Raw genomic sequence first — 21,293 nt, 5'->3', positions numbered from 1 at the left:
CCCCAATAGGAAGCAGTTTTGCTTTCCCCTCCGCTTTTCAGGGCACTAGACCAACCGCTCACTGGGAAGACAAGCGTTGGTGCCAGAGCCTTCTGTGGGTTCCAGGCTGCTTTTTCAGAGACAGGTACTTGAATCCTCCTGCTTGAGGCTCAGGGGTCGTTCTATACATACTCTGGGAGTTTGGGGATGTGTCTTAGTGGGAGTAAGTGACACTGATTCACAGGTCACGGGGCCAAGGTGTACCCACCTTGCTGGCTCACGTTCCTTCTCCCCGGCAGCTGGTTATTCTCAGCCATGGGTTACTTTCCCTCCCAACTTAATTCATTAGAGCTATTTTGAGAAAGTTGCTGGGCAGGGAGGCTGGCGTGAAATAGGAGAGCCAGGAGGGGATTAGGTGGCTGCCTTCTACCTCTGGGGGACACATATGGGGCTACACTCCTCAAGCTTGCCTCCACCATTGGTCTGTCCCTTGCCGGGACCCTTCCTTTCTCTTTCCTCTGCCCTGGCAATCCTGCTCCTTCTTGGCTAGCCAGCCCATTGGGGAGCAATCAGTTTAGCTAATGGTTGAGGGAATGCATACACTGCTTAAGAAATAGAAATAATACACAGTAAACCTCACTGGAGGACTTTAAAATATCACAGTGCCAGAGACCTTAAGTGCTGGAAGAGACCACAGACAGCTGAGCCATACAAGGTTTGTCCTGCTCACAGCAGAGGGAACTGTCTCACCTCCTTCTGAGAAAAGGTGAAGTTTATGTACAGGTGGTCATGATTTAAAGCACATGAACCTACGCCCTGGTTATTGCTGATTGGACAGGGAAGGACAACTGTGCCAAGGGCTGATTTACAGGCTGGTTTCGCCCAGTAAGCTGGCCTGGTGCTAGAACTTTGTCTGATAGGGATGGCAGTGAGCATCTGGACTAACTGCATTTTCTCTCTTTAGAGTTTCAACCTGAGACCAACAGAGAGAATTAGAGAGTGGGAACAGAAGTGCAAAGGCGAGCAAGGAAGCAACGGTAGACAGGGAAGCTGCCCCCTGGAATAGGGCCCAGCAGCTGGAGGACGGGAGGGTGTCGAGCCCTCATCAGCCCTCTAGTCCCCACACTGGGTGCCTGTCTCAGGCTGCCCAGCCCAGGTTCCTGGACGTCTTCCTCCTGCATTTCCAAACAGACTCTCAGAAAAAGCCGTCTTTATGGCACGACCTCAATGAGTCTCTCTTATGTACCACCCATAGGAACTAATGAAGAATTCATCTGGCCTCATTTACAGATGAGGGAATCGAGGCCGGCAGACCATGGGTCACTCCGCAGGTTACAGAACTAGCACCTGAATCCACCGGAGCATTCCGTTTCCTTACCTGAAAAGCATGCTCTCAGGGGCGGGGTTTCAGGCGTGGAGTGGGAGTGAGGGTGGGAACGCAGGGGCGGAGAAAGCAGTGACAGAGGCCGGGAAGCGGGTGGCGAGAGCTGGTTCGAGTGAGGAGCAGAAGAGGAGAGGCTGAGTTCCGTCGTTCAAACTTGCTGTCACATTGTTGTAATGAAAAAAAAATCAGCTCATAGATAGTAAAGCCGAACTCTGAATTGCTCATGTACCCTTCACTCCCGGTGGCTGTACCTCAGGAGGCTTTCGCTGCTCGTGTCTACCTTGCTTACTTCACCAATCTCCCCTACGTTGTGTCCACAGGGAGAGTGGTTTAGGCATGGGGGCGGAATAAGTAGAAATTTCCCTAACATGCAAAACTACTTACCTATCACGTGTTCTAGCAGCAACTCCAGGCTGGTTTTGCAATAATGTCTAAAACTCCCATTGAGACCTCGCTGCCCCAATGCATCATGGAAAGAGAGCTTACAGGGACCTCTCTTTATTCCACAAGGAATGCTGGCAGGGAAGGTCTTAGTTTGAGAGGCTGTGGACCTCAGGAAAGAACCCCCAGGGCCCAGCTCTGTGCTGGATCGAGTAAACCCTAGAACAAGGCCTATAGCTCATGGCTTCTCCGCCCACAGGCCCATGGACACCGTCCGGGTTGCCGTTGTGGGAGCAGGTGTGATGGGGCTCTCCACTGCTCTGTGCATTTCCAAATCGATCCCACGATGCTCCGTCACAGTCATTTCCGACAAGTTTACTCCGGATACCACGAGTGATGTGGCAGCTGGAATTCTTATTCCTCATGCTTATTCAGGTGAGGGATTTTTGCTCCTCTGTCAGATACGATAGACATTAGGTAGAATGATGTTAGTGAAATTCCTTTGACAAAGACAGCTGGATGTGCATGTAAGTGTAATATACATTTTTAGCATCTCATTGGTTCATCTGTTAGGAAGGGCTCAGTTATGCTGTAAGATAAGAATAACCTTCAAATCTTAGCAGCTTAAAAAGCAAAGGTTTTTTTCTTGCTCATGTGTATGTTGATTGAGCATCACCAAGGGACCTGCTTATCACCCAAGGATCTAAGCTGATGAAGCAGAGACTGTCTTGAATGTCATCAGTACCAGTGCCAGGTGGATGGGAGTTTTGGGGACAGGGTGGGGAGGGCCTCACTTCTGCAATTAAAGGATCTGTCCAGCCCTTCAGAAAGAGGCTGGGAAGTGCAAACCTGTAAGGCTCACAGGAGGTGGACAGCCAGAAGTATTTGGTAAACACCACTAATGACTATCACAACTGGTAACTCTAAGTCTCCCTACCGATTTCAGTAATGACCATCAAGTCAGAAACTACTTGCATGTAATGGGACTAAAATTATACTCGCTTCTATGCCAGTATAAAAACAATCAGTCAACATGTATTCAGCCCTAAGGATGCATTAATTTTTAAAAACATATCCATGCATTCTTTCCATTTGGTATTTCCTACATGAAACGGGGGAAGAGGAATAGCATTAAATAGAAACCAAAATCACTTTGCAGCTAATGAGGTTAATATTCACTGTTTCCACTTTCTTATTTGCACTCTCTTTTCTCTCCATTTAGTTTTAATTTTTTAATTCAAAGTTATACACGCACATAGTTTAAACAGTCAGATATTTGTAAGATTTATTACGAAAAGCAGCAAACTGGACTATGAAAATTGCCCTCTTCATTTAATTCAGAAACTCATGTAGTTCAGTTCAAGAAGCAGTCCCAAGTTACTCAATTATTGACCCTTCCCTCCTGATATGGATCTCTCTCTTTCTGGAATTGCTGTTATGCTAGGCCTCCTGGACTGGTCCTCCAATTCTCATAGCTTCCCTACCCCCTCTTATTTCTATTTCTCTTTTTATTTTCCTTTCTGGAAGATTTTCTCAATTTCGTCTTTTACCTCATTGTTGACTTTTTTATTTCTATGATACCATTTTTTAATATTCAAAAGTTCCTTCTTGTTCTCTAAATAATTTCCTTTGTTATTCGATTTGTGTTCTATGGTTGCAACAGATTTTCTTTCTGAAAGATCAGTATCTTTCTGAAAATACTAATAATAGCTTTAAAAGTTTTTTTCTCCCTGCATAGTTTTTGTTGACTCCAAGTTGTGCTGTTTTGTTGGATATTCTCATTTTTCATATTGCAGGTTTTCCTTGGCTATGTGGTCACCTTTACCTGTCTGCTGACAGTTAGGAGAAGGACACTAAATAGCTGATGGGAATTTCTAAGCACGTGCACAGGGTCTGTAGCCTTGAGCCTCACTAGAGTGAGATGGCAGGTCTCTTTAGTGGGGGAACCTCTAATGTCATTATATTTAAGTCTTTCTTCTTGGTAAGGTTATGTTTGCCAGAGAAGAAGATTCCAGTCTCTTGGCTGGGGAAGGTTGAAAGCCTACCTGGCATCCTTCTAGGGGGCAGAGGGAGGAGAGGGCTGGGGTCTTAGCATCCGGTTCCTATGTGTTTCCTTAACCTTCCTCTTCGGTATGCTGTTCTTACTTGGTGTTTCCTAGTGCAGACACGCCCAGTTTCACCTAACAGAGAATAAACCCACCTTTTGCCCAGATGGGGAAGGCAATGCCTTGGTATTGCAGGTCTAGGAACTTGGCTTTATCAGAACCCATAATGCGTGTCTACCTCCTAGGAGCTGCCTTGCCGGGAACAAGCACTGGAGGCTGGCATGTTTGCATAATGCTAATTCACACTGGGTGCCCTTCATGTGACAAGTTCTCGTGTCCATTTTCTAAGAGCCCCCTTGCTTGCACCAGGCCTGGATGAGTGGCCGGCAGGTAGCCTGATAGTCATGGAATCATCTTCAAAGGTGGCTCATCCGAGAATTCATCCAGGCCACTAAGGCTGGAACTCACACTCTGGGCTGGATGGTTGGGGCCCTGGATCAAGGTCCTTCTCTCTCAAGTCTTCTTCCTGGGCTTCTTTCAAACCAGCCCCAGTGGTAATACCTTCTGTGCTCATGAATGTCAACATTATACAGTGTTTAAGGAAGACAGCACAAATCCACTCCTAAAGACACACTTATGGACTCTTTAACAACTTTTAAACCCTGCTACTGAAAAGCCCGCATTGACCTAGGGGCTTTGTCTGGGGAGCAGGATGACTCCAGGGGCCTGTTCACCTCTACGGTGAACTCCAGGGAATCACTCCAAGCAGGGCTGACCCAGCATCCTCTCTGCTTCCATTCCCTCATCTCCTCTGTGGCTGCCCCGTAGCAGCCCTTCAGGAATACTGTTCCCCAATCCCTGGCCTGACCCTGGACTCTCCCTCATGACCCTTCCACAGGGGTCAGATGGCCAAATACTTCACCCAGAGCTGGATTTGTCTGTGCCTACATTGGACGCTCTTACTTTGGGGCTCGAATGCTTATTTTGGGGCTTGATGTTTATGTCCTTCCGGACAAGCCTGGTATCCTTCCAGAAGGGTCCAATCTCTCTCACTCTGGCAGGGATGCCCAGGGAATAGGGAGTACTGGTTCACAGGACTCTTGACAGAGAGGGAGTGCTCTGCACGGTCCTTGCATATCCTTGCTGAGTCTGGGGATGATGCTCTAGGCTGGCCTGTGATTCCATGAAATGGAGGGGCACGGGGGTCATAGCAGCCCTGGGATAGCCGCAGGGAGCCCCTCCCGAGGTACTAACCTCCGCAGTGCAGACCTTGTTTCCTTGTATCCGGAGGGCGAGCTCCATGGGCTTCCCATTGACGTGCAGTCTGTTCTCGATCCTGGTTGACCTGGGCCCCACAGATCTACTCTTGTCACTTACCATGTTTTCAGCCCCAGGAAAGAGGCCCTGGGTTCCTTCTGTCATTTCAGCTATATGGCCAGCTGGATGCCTTAGCCATGAACTAACTTCTGCTAAGGTTGGTTATGGATCTTTCAAGGACTTCTGGAATAATTCTGGTACCAAAGAGTACCTGTCAGCTGGCTCACATATCTGATTTTGCCCTGATTGATTGGTTTCCCCTTTGTTGACTAATCATTATATGAACAGAAGCTAACAGCACATGTCAACATTCAAAACTTTGGATGTTGATGTATCCTCCACCACACTGTGTTACTTTATCTAAATGTTCCTCCTTGTCTCTTTATTTTTTCCAGTTTCTAGGGAGGAGCTTATGTAAACCATAGTCAATAACATCACTTTCTTTTCTATTGCTCTTGACTTTTCCCTGTGATTACAGACACACCCATCCATGAGCAGAAGCAGTGGTTCAGGGAGACATTTGACCACCTATTTGCAATTGCCAATTCTGCGGAAGCCAGAGAGGCTGGTGTTCATCTGGTGTCTGGGTAAGAGAAGAAATCTGAAGTTATTTTAGAATTTGGAATGATCTTAATAGACTTTAGAGTTCAGCGTAAACTATTATTGAGTATCTGCTGTGAGCAGAGTGCTGACCTAGATGTGGGAGGATTTAGAAAAACACTTTAGGCTTTACTTCAAAGAACTCAAGAAAGACAAATTATCATATTAGATGTTTTAACAATAAACAACCAGTACAGTTTCTCATCACAAATACTATTTTGAGTTTCCTCAGGGATTATGCAGTGATTTTCAAATGGCTAAAAAATTTGTCAGGTAAGCAACATTATGTAGGGGATGATGTGGCTGATGGAAGGCAAACAGGTGTGATACTGGAATGGGTACAGAGACCCAAAATATAGGGACATATTATATATTTAGTGTTTTTGAAGAATGAGATGTTCCAAAAAAAAGTAAATTTTGTAGGTCACTAAAGTTACCTTTTGAAATGCCACTAGGGAAAAAAATATTTCTGAAACAGCACACTTCTATTTGATTCTTCATATTCAATTTCAGGAGACATGCATTATTAAACAAAAGAGTTTAAAAATAAATCCTATGTAACATTTCTAGCACAAACTAGCACTTAAAATATGACGATGTCTTTCTGTATCTTCTTTAAACAGATATTACTAACTGTTCTATCATTTTTAATTTATGTCTTTTAATTTATGACATAGCCTATATGTTATCTGTACTATCGCATATGGTAACACAGTCATGCCCTAAGCCTTCTGAAGAACAGAAGGAGGTTTGCCTTTTGCTAACTTCTCAAATCTACTGCCTCTTTTGTGCTGTTTCTAAAAACAAAACAAAACCGTCCTTTCTCCTCTTTCAAGATCAGGCTGTCTGCTGACATTTTCTGCTGGTGAACACACCTGCATCAGGCAGCTTTCTCCCCTTTCCTCTTCTTGCCCTCCCTCACCATCACAAACACCAAAGGGTGTTGACGTCATTAATTTCCTGAAGTCCCTGTCCAAAGTAGCAGCTTTCACTTCTCTGCCTTCTGAAGAGAGACTGATAACGACAATTCTCTCCAAAGCCAGATGATGAACCACATCGAAGAGTGGTTCTCATTGATATACGGCCACACTTGGTTTTTGTCCAACCGTTGTGATCCAGCCTAACTCACAAACTTTGGCTCTAAGTAATATTCATAGACAGCTATATCCAAAATTCAACTATCCTTTCAAAAGTAAGACTTTGCCACCATTGAGGATATTAAGAAGAATATACTTTAAGTATTCTAAAAGAGAGTATTTACTTCACAGGAATGATTTTTTATCACGCTTTTTTCCCAAAAGGATTTGGATCAGTCAAGCGAAGACAAGGGTACAATGTCCTGTACGTCTTTGGCTTAAGTATATAACCTTAGTCATCTATTCATCTATTCATTTCTTCTAAACAATTTTTCAGCATTCGCTGGTCTCAGGTACTGTCCTAGGTATTAAGGATATATAAATGAGCAATTTAGTACACACTACTTGGCACATAGTAGATGCTCAATAAATATGTATTGAGTGAATTTTTAAGAAAGTCAGACTTTGTCCTGCCCTTATGCAGCTAATGGTCTGTAGGGAATGTCGTAAATCTAATGAGTTGCAAATGAGACGTGAGTTACCAAGGGAAGAGCGTGGGGTGCTATGGAAGTATATATGTGGGGAATAACTTTCTTGGGGAGTTGTGAGACGTCACCAAGAAAAAAGTAAAGTTTCAGCAGAGACCATCTGGATGAGAGTAGGTTAGATTTGGTGATGGAGAGGTGAAGGGGCAGAGATAAGGTTCAGGACAGAGGAGGCAGTATACCAGGTAGAGGCACAGGCATAGACCTGGATCCAGGGTGACTGATTTATTGGAGAGACAAAACAATTCCAGGGTAATGGGAAGCCACTGAGGGATTTTCAACAGCAAAGTAACTGATCATGTTTACATTTCAAAAATATTCTGTCTGTAGTGTGGAGAACAGATTTGTGGAAAGAAAGATAATGGTGGGGTAGATTACCTGTTGATAGTAGGGATAGAGAGTAGATGAATTTAAGAGGAGATTTGATAGAGTCTGACAGTTGATGACATGTAGAAGGTGAGAGAAGAGAGAGCGTCAAGGATAACTCTTAGGTTTCTGGAGTTAGCACCTGGGTAGATGGGGCACTGTTTTCAGAATTGGATAAGACTGGGGAAAGAGGGAGGGGAAGTGTGCAGGGTGGTTAAGGTATGAGACATGCGGGTGGACATCCAGTGGGGAGTAGACAACATGGGTTTGAATCTGGTTTTGGAGCTCAGGAGAGCGAAGAGGGCTGGAGATGTAGCCTTCTTTGGAACATTGCTTGTTTTAGTTTAGATATTTTGTTCAGATTTGAGGTCAATCTTTAACTTATGATGGTATGTAAAGCATTTGAAAAAACAGACAAACTTTTCCTCAATATACACAGTCATAACTAAATAAAGAAAAGCAAGAGCTTTTTAGAAAAAGAGAATTAAATTCAATCTTTAAAAGACACATTGTTTTTAAATGTCTTATTCTCCTCAATTATGCACATTTTAAATTTAGCTACTGAGTTATCTGAACCCAAGTATAGAAGAATAGAATTTTTTCTCTTTATGTGTTATAGAAGTGTGATTTTTCAATACTTTGGCAAATATCACATGGGATTCACTAGAAATGTGTTATTTCACGAAATTTCAGGAAAATTTTCCACTTAATATGTTTGAGTTGGCAGATATTTCGGAGCGTTCCTACTGAGGAAGTGCCATTCTGGGCCGATGTGGTTCTGGGATTTCGAAAGATGACCGAGGCTGAGCTGAAGAAATTCCCCCAGCATGTGTTTGGTCAGGCTTTTACGACCCTCAAATGTGAAAGCTCTGCTTACCTCGCATGGTTGGAGAAAAGGTCAGTACAAATGGCTCTTTGCTGCTTTCTTCATCTGTCATAGCCATAAATCACTTCATAGCTATTCATAAAATGTGTACTGGAAAGTCTCTGTGGTCCCTCAGAGCTCTTGCATTGTATCTTGCTGCTCACAAATGGCTAAGACTTTGTAAAATAATTTGAAGACCGTATTTGCGTCACAGGAGTGAGTCATGCCACGCTCGTAGTAACGCATCCATCTCTTCTCCGTGTGCACCCCGATGTGTGAGTTGGTGCTCCCCACCCAAGTAAAACCCACTTATTAAAACAGTATCTTAGTTTCCTCATTCGTAAAACGGAGTTTAGAAAATACTCTTCCAATTATTAAATTAGATGAGTTACTCTAGTTCTTTGGATTAGAGAATCTTATGCTTATTATACATTATTTTTGAATGTTTTCTCAGCGATAAAATAGCTTCATTATTTTCTTTTGTTATAAATAAGAACTCTGACACTGAGGGCTTATCTAAACTATGTGATTCCTTCCTCATTCAGTTTAGCCCCAAATACCCCGAACTTGCATTTTGGCTCATTTTTCAGGACTTCCTGGTGTTTCCAGTTAGTTAGGAAAACATATCAAGAGCGTATTTATTTCAGACACATCGATAAATCTCTCTACAGTTTGGTCTAGAAATTATGAGCATATTGGGGGTTGCGAAACAGCCCTTTCAATCTCCAAATCTGTATATTTGGTAGATGAATAGGAGGTAAGCAGTGGCAACAATGATCTGGTCCCAGACATAGGATATAGAATAATTGATTCAGATAATTAATTAATTCCACAATTCTTTGTTGAACACCTATATATATGCTGGTCAAAAGGAGGATAAAATATCATTTTTATTGAGAAATTTATAGTCTATTGGGGTGATGGCATAAATGGATGTATATATTTGTGTGTTTACATTTATATATTAATTAACAATTAGAGTAACACATATAATGAGAGGTAAATTTAGATTTATGAGCTCTGAATGGGAGCACAGAAGAGGGGCCTAAGTCCATTAGACACATTATGATATATTTTTATAGCTTTATAAGTGCTTTTCTCACTTTTACCTGTCAGCAATTTATATGGGTCATTTTATTTTTGTAAGTTTCAGTTTCCATAAAACCCACACTTTTGTGCCTTGTTCACTAGCCCATAAAACACTGATTGTAGGCTAAATTTCTACCTGAGTACATCAGTTGATAAATGAACCTTTTGAGCCATCATATGATGGAGTTGCCCATCAGCCAACATTCAACTTTTAGCAGAATCACCATCTTTCCTGAATGCTAGTTTTGTGTAGCGCTTCATTTTTGTCCTTATATTATAAAAATGACTGTAAAAATTTGGAAGTGCTAATGCTAGTGATACAAAGTTGAGGTATCATATATTTTATCTTAATTAAATTCAGATACAGAAAATTATTAAGCATGTCAAAAGTGGCAGAGTTTTCCTGTCAATGTGGTGTATATATATGTGTATATATATATATGTATGTTTTTATGACACAAAAACAAAATGGAAGAACACGTATAAAATGTTGGGTATAAAAGGTGAGGTGGCATTAGAGAATTTTATAATTTTTGACATTTTTAGTTCTCTTAGGCTGAAGTTTGATTATTACCCCACATCTATTGTTTGGCTTCCTCGCCTTGGAGTTTTGTCTCTGTGTTCTAGAAAGTCCACAGAAACCTGGCTGGAGCCTTGTGGTCTCTGGAAGATTGGGAAAAAGTTTGTTCCCATCATGGAGACTGTCAAAGGCTGACCAAGGGCTTCTCTGTGCAGGGTTGGCCAGGGGCTGGGGCAGGGATGGTCATGGATGCAGAGATAAGGAAAGTGGATGAACTCTTATAACCCCTTCATCCAGATTCCTAACATTTTGCTTTATCATCTTCTCTCTCTCTTATTTATATATATTATTTTTTTTCGGAATAATATAAGATTAAGTTACAGACACTGTGTGCCATTATTTTTATATATTGCGGTGTGTATTTTCTAAAAACAAGGATATTCTCTTACATAAACACAGTACTATGATAAAAGCCCAGATAGTCATATTGGTACAATGCTATAAACCATGGACTTTACTCATATTTTGCCAGTTGTCCCCATAATGTCCTTTATATGACATGTGTATTTCTGGTTCATGATCCAATCCACGATAACACATTTCACACTGCAGTTAGTCGTCGTATCTCTTTAGTCTCTGGCCTATCTTTGTCTTTCATGACCTTTACAACTCTGAGTAGTACATACCAGTTGTTTTGTAGAATGTCCCTCAGTTGTCTGATGTTTTGTTGTGATTAGATTGAAGTCATGCATTTTTGGTGGAACGCCTCGGAGTTGATGTTGAATCCTTCTTGCCTCGCATCAGGAGGTGCACGGTGTCGGTTTGTCCTCTGGCCTGCCTCCTATCTCCACTGTGAAGTTGCTACTTTTTCCCTTTGCAATTGCCAAATGCTTTGTCAGGATCTACCTTAAGGCTATGTAAACACCCTGTTTTTCTTCAAACTTCACCTACTATTTTTAGTACTTGTTGATAATTCTTGTCTGAACCATTACAGTAATGTTTGCCAAGTGATACTTTTCTAACTCTTTCTACATTTAGTTTGCTTGCTACTACAAGGAAGAGTCTTTTCTTTTCCTGTATTTATTATTCAGGTGTTTATACCACTATGAACTCATAGATTCCTATTTTATTCAATATATTTCAGTCTATTACTCGTATTATTTATTTCGATGTTCAAATTGTCCAAGATTTGGCCAGTGGGAGCCCCTCCAAGTTGTTCCTGTCTTTTCAACATGTCTGCATCTTTTTTTTTTTTTTTTTTTTAAGCACTGTCTTACGTTAAGGAATAACGAGATTTCACACATTCCAGTTTTGAGAAGAAAAACATTTTCTTTTTATGAATATTTTCTTTGAACAATTTTTCAAATGTTTTTATTGTTAATCATATATACATATTTTTAATTGAAGAAATGATTTTAATTTTTTCCTCCGTCTATCTCTCCCCTCCCCTCTCCACTACCCTCTGGAAACCACTAGTCTATAGTCCATGTCCATGAGTCTCTGTTTGTTTGTCATGTTTGTTTGTTGCTTTTAGGTTTCTATCCCACATGTAAGTGATATCATGTGATTTTCAGCTTTTTCTGTCTGGCTTATTTCCTTTAGCATGATTACCTCGAGGTCCATCCATGTTGTCGCAAATGGCAGTGTTTCATCTCTTCTTATGGCTGAGTAATATTCCATTGTATATATGTACCACAGCTTCTTTAGCCAATCATCTGTCATAGTTTATGAATATTTTCCTCTATCTTTTCCTTAATAGAAACCTGAAGCAATGCCACAAATTAAATTTACAGATTTAGTGCAGAAATAAATTGCCTTTGCTTTCTCCTTTCTCTTTCCTTCTGTACCCTGAAATTAGTCTGTTTCGATTTTGGATGGAGCTAGGGAGCACACCCAACATCAGAGCCTCCTCTACCTTGCCCTGCCTGGGACAAGGATAAGAACAGAAGCCCATATGCAGATGTATAAATTTAAAAATTCTCAATCAAGCTAACAAATATTTAAATAAGAAATATTTAGGTTTTTACCTTAACAAATACTTACAACCACTGGAAGGCCAAGATTACGTGTAGAATTCTTGGGTTCCCAGGAGGGCTGCACCTTAATACAGCAGCCTTGGGTGCGTGCAGGGAGGCACCCTAGCCCATACACTCATGCTCCATCTACACCCTCCTCTTGAATATAGCCCTCTCTTGCCCATCCTTTGGGCTCAGGAGTGCACACACTGGCACGGTTTGCCCTGTAGACGAAGACAGTGCAGGCCCTGGAAGTGGAGAGGGAATGTGGAGATCCTGGGTCCCCAGTTCATGGGCAGGAAATGAGGGGACAGAGCTGACTGAACACATCTCCCCTGCTCCCCATGCTCACTTCTCATGCACAGCCGGCGAAGAGCCAGAGCAGGGTCCTCTAGGTGGCCCAGTGAAAGGAAGGTACAGTTCAGATTAGCCGGAGTAAGTTCTGAGTCTTTGGAATAGAGTGTGGGGGTGGGAAGAGTTTCTCCCAATCTTTTACAAAAACGTTATAGACTATTAAGTAAAGGCAGAAGACTTAAATAGAAATTTTCCCTGGGAGAAAGGGTACATTGCTTTCATTTTGCTTTAAGTGACGGATAGTAGATAAGGTCTTCGGAAGTTGGGGAGTGTGATGGAGCAGAGAGGGAGCACGAAGGCCCAGGACAACTGACGACGTGGCGGGGGGCTGTGTCGTGTGGGAGAAGGCAGAGGCAGGGACAGCAGCGTCACCCCAGCGTAAGTGTGCCCTCCTCTGCGGAGTCTTGGGCAATCTCCCAGTTCGCCTGGGGTCGTTCTGGGCAGTGAGAAGTTCCTCCTTGGAGGGGCTAGGGGTGTCCCCTCCCTGGACCGTGAGGGAGGGCCGGTCCCCAGCACGGCTCTCTCACTCTGGCTGAGAATGAATGTTTTATCTCTGGGGCCACCCTCAACCATTTTCACATGGAAACATATACAACTGACCCTTGAAAAACATGGGTTTCAAGCGAGTGGGTCCACTTATATGCAAGTATTTTTCAATAATTATGTAGTTGGTCCCATATCCCTGGATTCCGAGTTTGTGGATTCAGCCAACCACGAAGGCAAAGGGGGCTGCCTGTGTGTAGTCTATGACATTTTCTATAAGGGAATGGAACCTTTGCAGATTTTGGTATCCCCTGGAGGTCCTGGAACCAATTTCCCACTGATACTGAGGAACTGTATTTAAATTTGTGGAGTCAAAGTTATCGGTGGACTTGTGACTGTGTATGGGTTGGTGTCCCTAGCCTCACCTTGTTCAAGGGTATACTGTATAATCAGGATGATGTGTTCTGCTTGCTTCTATAGTATCACCTTCCAGAAAACAGATCCCTCATTTCCATAATAACTTTATTTTCAGGCCTAAGCTCCAACTATGGCATGAAGGCCTGGTAGAAGCCTTGCTACCCTCTCAGTGGTCGGAAACCTGTTGTCAGCATTTTACCTTACTTAAAATAACCCCAAGAGAGTGGTATCTTGTTGCACTGGGAGTCACCTCCTGATTGCAACACCATTGAGCCTGATGGCCGGCCAGCTGGGAGCACACTGTTTCCTGTCTGCTTTTGGGTGGCAGAATGAGGGAGAAGAGATCCAAGGGTCTGTTCTTATCCCTTTCGAATCCCGGGGAGGCCTTTTTCAGTCTATTTGTTCGATACACATGTTCACCATGATAGTGGCTGGGACGTGAGTGTCTCAGACAGACAGAACACGCAGTCAACGGCAGGGGAGCCACCTAGCCCTCCCAGCACCCCCCAGGGGCCCTGTTGCCTCATGCTTCCTCCTGCCCAATGTGGGGCCTGCACAGATAGCATGCAGAGGCCTCCAATCAGTGGAGACTAGTTGTCCCCTTTCCCTCAGGGGCTGGCATCTGGCCAGAGGGCAATGTGGAGAAGAATGAGGGCCCCACATCCTCTTTCCTCTCGAGGAAGGAGCTCTAGGGAAGAGATTTCTTTAAGACCAAAAGCAAGCCATTCAGGGCGAGGATTTCAGCCAGGCGGGAGGCAGGGCAGCCTCGTGGTGAGGGGGTGGGCCCCTGGGGACTCACTCTGTGGGCTGCTGCCCACTCTCCTCCCCCAGGAGCCACACAATTCCGCCTTGTTCCTCACCCCCAGGGTCTGTTTCATGGCCTCCTACATTCCTTCTACAGAATGTGAATGTTCAGCCTACAGTGTTTTGACTCAAAAACAGGCATTTCATTCTACGAGCCACACAATGGCTTCAACCTAAGCATTATTCTTCTGAAATAATATAAACTTCCAGGAAAGAAAAAAAATATTTTTAACCACAAATTTGATCTGTATCATTTTTCAAAGAACAGAAGGGGTTAACTTCTTTTCAAAAAAATACGTGTGTGTGTGTTTGTGTGTGTGTGTGTATATCACCAATATATGTATCTCCAATAGTATCCAGAACAAATGAACAAAACTCCTGAATTTTAATCAGTCATACAGATCACATTTTATATTTTTGGCCTGGGGAGACCTATTCTGCTGCTTTTTACTTGTCTGTTTCCAGGAAATGCATCATAGAGGCAGTAAGTCAGCTGAGAATGGTTCTTCACCAGGCATGTTAACTAAATTATCCCAGCTGGACCAGCATTGTCTTACTTTTGATGACATCCAGAAGGCTGGGTGCCCCATATCTATGCCAGCGGACCTGTAACTTATGTGCATTGCTTACTTTTCAGGAGGCCATGCCTTACTCTGTGGCCCTGATAAGGCCCACACTGACCACAGCACTGACCACCCTGGGCTGCTCTCCCAGTACTTTTCTTCTACTTATCTAATAAGCCCTCTCCGCTACTTTCCCTAGTAAAGCCCTCTGTCTCCCATCTCCTGTATCATCTGTTCTCTCACTTGGTTTGACTCACAGAAGTGTCCACGAAAGAAACTTCTGTGACTCTCTCAGCAGTTGGACAGAAATATGAATGGTATATTAGGGATGTGACAGGTTGTCCCTGCCTTATAAATGCCCCACCTGCAAAGGTCCTCCCTGTGGACAGCAGACCTGCTCCCCTGCGCCCAACACATATCATGCCTGCTAGAGCACAGTCTTTCTTTCCCAGCATCTTTAGGGATTTCCTCCCCTTCTCAGCATCTGCCCAACCCCCACTGGAGGAGCAATGGGCAAGAGATGGCTCCAGACACAGGTCTAATGTGAACTCTCCCCTTTCTCCCTGGCTACGTAAGGATGAAGTGGAAGGGGACCAGCCGGGAAGATGGAAAATGACGGTGTTTGTTTTTTTCTAATGGTGGCAACAGGTTTAGTAGGGAATAGGTGTCTATGTTGGGTGCAATAGTCTTGGGTGCTTTCATGACCTCAAAGGCTTCCATAACTTTGGGGGCTTCTACTGTGGCTTCGGTAGCTACCCTAAGGCAGCTATAGAGGTGAACTTTTTCCTCGAAACCCCACCTGCTGGACTAAGGGTGCGATGCTACTTCCCTCCAGGACTACCCTTCCCATGGAAACCCTGGGCCTCATCCACACCCTCCTCCCCAAAGGGACCAGAGACTGCTCAATGCCTGAACAGGGCTTAGAGTGATTAATACAAGTTTGTGGAGTAGACAAGACAGGGGTGGAGATTCAGAGAAGTGGGAAATGGAGTGCAGTAGAGTATGCGTCGCAAAAGAACGAGCGAGGAATGTGGTCATTCGATGTGGCGATGTTGTCAGGTCCAAATTAGACCATATATAAAATGCAAGAACTCCCATGTATCCTTCACCCAGATTCCCCAAATCTTAAACTTACCATATTTGCATTATCCTTTGCCTTTTAATATATATATTTTCCTGAACCATTTAGCTGCAGATATGATGCTGCTTTACCTCAAATACTGAATATGTATTTCTTAAACCCAACACATTCTCTTATACTCGAAGTCAAGGAATCAGGATGAGGACATTAACTTAATGTAGGTACATTTTTTTGAAATCTACAGACCTTTTCAGATTTTGCCAATTGTCCCAATAACATGCTTTATAGCAGAAGAAAGTCCAGGGTAATGTGTTGCAATATGTGTGTGTGTGTATACATATATGTATGTGTATATATATTTTTAATGAATATGTACATTCATTAGAAGCAGGTGACTAGACTCTGCTCACATTCAGAGGGAAGGCAATTATGCTTCAGCCTTGATGGATGATGTTTCAGACAATTTGTAAATATCTTTTTAAAACAGCACCATTGGTTCTTTCGGTACAAATTATTTACACTCCTACCACATCCAAAACATGCATATATATTTAAAACTTAAATGATTATAAGCTATTTTAGGTGAGGCTGTATTAAATGTCACTATGAAGAAGGAGTGAATTTTTTTCCCTGTGAATCTATATGTAGAGTACTGTTTGCCAATTGAGATTTTAAATGAAAATAGACTGAAAATAGTTATTTTCTGTTACTAAGGTGTCACGCTTTGGGCTTGAAGCAAGGATGAAGTTTTTTAATTGACCACGTTTAATACTACGTGCACAACGCGTAACGTCTCGCAGAGCCAGCCATCCTCTCCAGGTCTTTGACCACTGTCCCCTGCCAGCTGTTCTTACATCTCTCTACATCTGCTAAGGCTCACCTCCTGGTCTCTCGTTCTTCCCAGGGTAAAAGAAAGTGGAGGCCTGATACTCGCCCGGCGAATAGAAGACCTGTGGGAGCTGCACCCATCCTTCGACATCGTGATCAACTGTTCAGGCCTTGGGAGCAGACAGCTTGCAGGAGACTTGGAGATTTTCCCGGTCAGGGGCCAACTGCTCAAAGTTCAGGCTCCCTGGGTGAAGCATTTTATCCGAGACGGGAGTGGGCTGACCTATATTTACCCTGGTATATCCAGTGTAACCCTGGGTGGAACTAGGCAAAAGGGAGACTGGAACCTGTCTCCAGATGCAGAAATTAGCAGAGATATTCTTTCCCGATGCTGTGCTCTAGAGCCCTCTCTCCATGGAGCCTGGGACATAAGGGAGAGGGTGGGCTTGAGGCCCTTCAGGGCAGGTGTTCGGCTGCAGAAAGAGCTGCTAGTTCAGGGTGGCCGCAGACTGCCTGTGGTCCACCATTATGGCCACGGGAGCGGGGGCTTCTCTGTGCACTGGGGCACTGCTCTGGAGGCCTCCAGACTGGCAAACAAGTGTGTCCAAGACTTGAGGACCCCTATCTCCAAGTCAAAGCTATAAGTGACATGAAATGACAGCAAGTGGCCCTGGAGACTACTGATCAAATACAATTTCTTTTCAAAATTAGAAATGATACAATATGTATCAGTATATTTAGGACTAGTACTAATCTAATCTAGTACTGTTCTGGTATTAGACTTAAGTCTAATACTAATGACATGGGGCATAAAGCTCTATTTTTGTTAAAAACAAAGATTTTGTTCAAAGAAAAGATTTCTTTTAGATCCGGTGTTCAAGGATCTATGCTAACTTACGTGGATGCTGGAAGCTGTAGGGACTTTGACATTTTTGGTTCATAAATCCACAGGAGTAGATAACGCATGGACATTAGTGAACTCACTGTCAGTTGCAGAGCTGCCCACGATACTCAAAAGTCGTAGCCAAGCAAGCCTTATAATCCCTCTAAATAAATTACATGGTGATCGCACAGTGCAGGTTTATTACATTTAATGGAAGACAAAGCATGACTCCTGCTGGAAGAATTCCTGGTAGAAGTCAGGGATGAAGTTGCCTCTGGATGTGGCATCAGCTCAGTAGCTGTCCGGGGTCAGTTGCCCAAGGGCTGTACTTTTCATTACCACAGACCATTGAGAGCTGGCTGGTTGTATGGTTGACTTTGCCTAAGCATTTTGGAAGATTGGATAGCACGTGCAGCCAAAGAGCTAATTTGCTAATTAAGATGGAACAATCATTCTGAATGAAATATGACCAGAGTTTCCTGCAAGTTGTTAAAAAGCACTGGGGAGGAGAGGATTGTTTCTCATGATGAAATGAGCCTGGGAATTGCTGAGTTAACTAAATCTAGCCTGGTTTCTTGGGCCTACTCAGAGCCTTCAACCCATTCACGTGTATTGTGAATCATCAGGTGGGTTTTGTCTTGAGTGAGAGAATGGTAAAGGAGGTGGTATTCATTGCGATAAGGAAGCATGGGAGAAATAGGTGCAATTTTAATCTGGGGGCGGGGGTAGGGGGGATGGCTCATGTTGAGTGGTAAGTTCCTTCGGATATCCTGAGGGCAATGTGGGGTTGGCAATGAGAATGTGGGAAAGAGAAAGCCCCCAGCACAGCTTTGCTTTTATCGTTTCCTTCATTGAGCTTTTGCATATGATTTTGTTTGAAGAGAAAATTCTACTGGGAGAGAAAAAGAAGGAGAGAGAGAAAGGCAGGGAGGACGGCATTCAAACGAGGGATCTTCTCTATAGATTTCCAGCAGGGGGTGGTATTGTATCAAATTCAGATAAATTGGTAAATTTGAAAAATTAGAAATGACTAGAAATAAAAAATGGATACCAGGTGTATTGAGTAAGTATATGATTCTTTTGAGGTTTTGGAGTTTATATGCCCCAAACGCCAATTCTGTTTAAAGTATTTGAGAAACGTATGAACTTAGACTGAAAATAAACACACATGCGCACACACGGAGTTATACAAAATCTGTAAGAAATAATGCTATGATAAAATGGCATTTTAAAGAAGGGAAATAAAAATTTTAATGATAAAAATAAAAATAAAGAGTGCTGCTCAGAATAGGTAGTCTTTAGTTGTATTAAAGGTGGTTTGAAGAATTCTCATTTGTTGCTCACACCCCTGGTTTTAAACCTACAGCATTTTTCGTATTGTGTAGGTAGGCTCATGCTCTATGACCATTGTCTATGTGCTACTCTAGTTAACTTTCTCTGCATTTTATATTTCTAAAGTCTAACATTACAAGACAAAGGTTGGAGGCTTCTTGAGAAAGTGATCATGGCTGCATGCCCTGTTTCATTTTTACTAATTGCTAAGCATTTGTTCCCAAGTGTATCTCAAAGAGGAGGTCCCCGACCCCCGGGCCATGGATCAATACCTGTCTGTAGCCTGTTAGGAACCAGACCACATAGCAGGAGGTGGGCCGCAGGTGAGCGAGAGCGAGAGAAGCTTCATCCGTATTTGCAGACGCCCCCCAGCACTAGCATCGCTGCCTCAGCTTCGCCTCAGATCATCAGGCATTAGATTCTCATAGGAGCACCTGGTGCCTGGGGACCACTGTAAAAGTTTGGGTCAGTAGCTACCAACCTGGGCTGCACATTAGAGTCACCTGGGAAATTCTGAAAAAATACCGATGTTCAGTTCTGCTCTATTAAAGTAGAATCTTTGGGTAATGGGGTGGGGCACTAACATCAGTATTTGTTCCAAATTGCCATGGGATTCTGACAGCCGGAGCTGAGAATCACTGAACACTGTTCCCTCTCCCCTCACAGGGCTCCACTGCTACATAGCTACTAGCCTCCCTTTCTTGCTTACCATCTTGGGTCATCATCTTGGGGATGTGCTCTCACAAGCAGGTGTGTCCTTTGGCACTTCTGGTCAAGGCAGACAAGGATTAGTGGTCTCCCAAAGGTGATCTCTAGAAATGCTGGGAATCACATTTGCCCAGAGACAGCTATCTGTCTTTGTCTGAAAGAGGGACTGAATATAGAGACAATGGCCAGAACTTATATAAAAATAGAACTCTGACCCACTGAACTGGACTTGGAAACCAACTCCTTATTTATAATAACCAGCCCTGGAAGCCAGCCTGCTATAGGTCAGGTTTGCAGGAAGCCAGGTTGCTATCTCTAGCAACAATCCAGAAAGCAAAACAATAATTTCTGAAACAATGGGCCCCGAATGGCCAGGCATTAATTAATATCTCCCCTAATTTTTGTCCCATTTCTAATTAAAGACCAACAAGAGAAAGCTAAATATGCTCTTCTAACCAATTACACAGAATGTAGACATCCGACTTCTAGTTAGCCCACCTATAGCTTCCTGCGGCTGACGCACCTGAAGTTGTCTTTTTTGTCACCGAAAGCTTCTCACTCCTGTGCCTGCCTTGGAGTGACGGTAGCCAAGTCCCTTGTTATAGCGAAGCTCTAATAAATAGCCGTTGCTTTTCTTGTTTGGCTGGTCTTTCTTCCCTCTACCCAAAGATTTCTTGTCTGTGTAACTTGAGTTAGTGATCTGTGGTAAGGCCTCAGAATGGAGTACTGTGCTGTTTTGTTTTCCTATTTTCTGTTACAGACCACTAAAACATTTTTTTTTTTTTCTGAACATGGAGAACAACTGATTTCTTAAATCCCCGTGTTTGACACAGTGTCTAACACTTGTGGCTGAGCTCAGATCTGCTGCTCCGGGACCCAGACTGAAATTGTAGCTTTGAGGGCACTGGTGTTGCAGGCACGGTGCTTCTTCAGCAGGCAGAGGTTATGTACCTACTCTTAGGCTTTATTTGCTTAGGAAGAAAAGAAAAGCCATAGCCCAGTAGGACATAGTTGAATAGAAGAAAGGGTATTTTTAAAAATGACATATATTATTTTCTTCCTTTTATCGAATAGATCTATTCAAACCAATTGATATTTGAACCAATTTTTCCCAACTCAATAAGTAAGGGCTTTTAGAGAAAAGGGAACAAAGGGTTGGGGGGACCTGTGTTCGCTGGGAGTTTTAGTCAGGGAAACCTGTTCCAGGACTCTCAAAAACATCAGATATTTGAAATAAATGTAGCACTTCATTTTTTTTCTTCATAGCATAGTATTTTTTCTTGATTCCTCTTATCTCTCTTCCTGGGGATGTGAATGATGGAGGCACGTTTGAAACCTGTTTCCTCTGGGTATCATTCACTCAGGAGTTGACTGAGATGTTCAAATGGTCCCTTTCTTCTTGAAAAATCTCAGCAGTTTGCCACAAGACCTGGGGGTCTTGATTGTCCTAAGCAACTTTGCTGCCTATAAATCATAGCCCTAAGCAGCCAAAGGAAATGAGTTAACCAGGTCTCTGAAAAAATGTAACCAATGTTTCTTTAATTATTAGCAGAACAATTGACTTCCATCTGCTCAGGGCACCTGCCGACCTGGCCTGCAGCCACATTACCCACATTTCCACCATCCAGAGCCTGTTTCCCTTGAATCAAAATTTTTAC

At 43.2% G+C, this 21,293-nt stretch overlaps 1 protein-coding gene across 3 annotated transcripts; it reads left to right on the top strand.

Annotated features, from left to right (window-relative positions):
* The first annotated feature begins 15 nt into the window (after positions 1-15).
* Positions 16-18,650, top strand: DDO (D-aspartate oxidase). 3 transcript variants are annotated; one of them, XM_016137009.2, is made up of 6 exons: positions 16-124; positions 944-998; positions 2,004-2,179; positions 5,585-5,693; positions 8,414-8,590; positions 16,789-18,650. In XM_016137009.2, exons 3-6 carry the CDS (start codon positions 2,008-2,010, stop codon positions 17,354-17,356), a joined length of 1,026 nt encoding a protein of 341 aa, XP_015992495.1. In that variant the 5' UTR covers positions 16-124; positions 944-998; positions 2,004-2,007; the 3' UTR covers positions 17,357-18,650. The 3 variants fall into 3 exon arrangements, with proteins under 3 accessions (XP_015992495.1, XP_015992496.1, XP_036076836.1); XM_016137010.2 differs by lacking the exon at positions 944-998 and having other exon boundaries at positions 21-124; XM_036220943.1 differs by lacking the exons at positions 944-998; positions 2,004-2,179 and having other exon boundaries at positions 35-124.
* The last annotated feature ends 2,643 nt before the right edge of the window (positions 18,651-21,293 follow it).

Source organism: Rousettus aegyptiacus, unplaced genomic scaffold (assembly GCF_014176215.1).
Source record: "Rousettus aegyptiacus isolate mRouAeg1 unplaced genomic scaffold, mRouAeg1.p scaffold_m13_p_1, whole genome shotgun sequence".
NCBI lineage: Eukaryota > Metazoa > Chordata > Mammalia > Chiroptera > Pteropodidae > Rousettus > Rousettus aegyptiacus.
The sequence above is the reverse complement of the archived record's forward strand: the minus strand, read 5'-3'. Positions and strand labels throughout refer to the sequence as shown.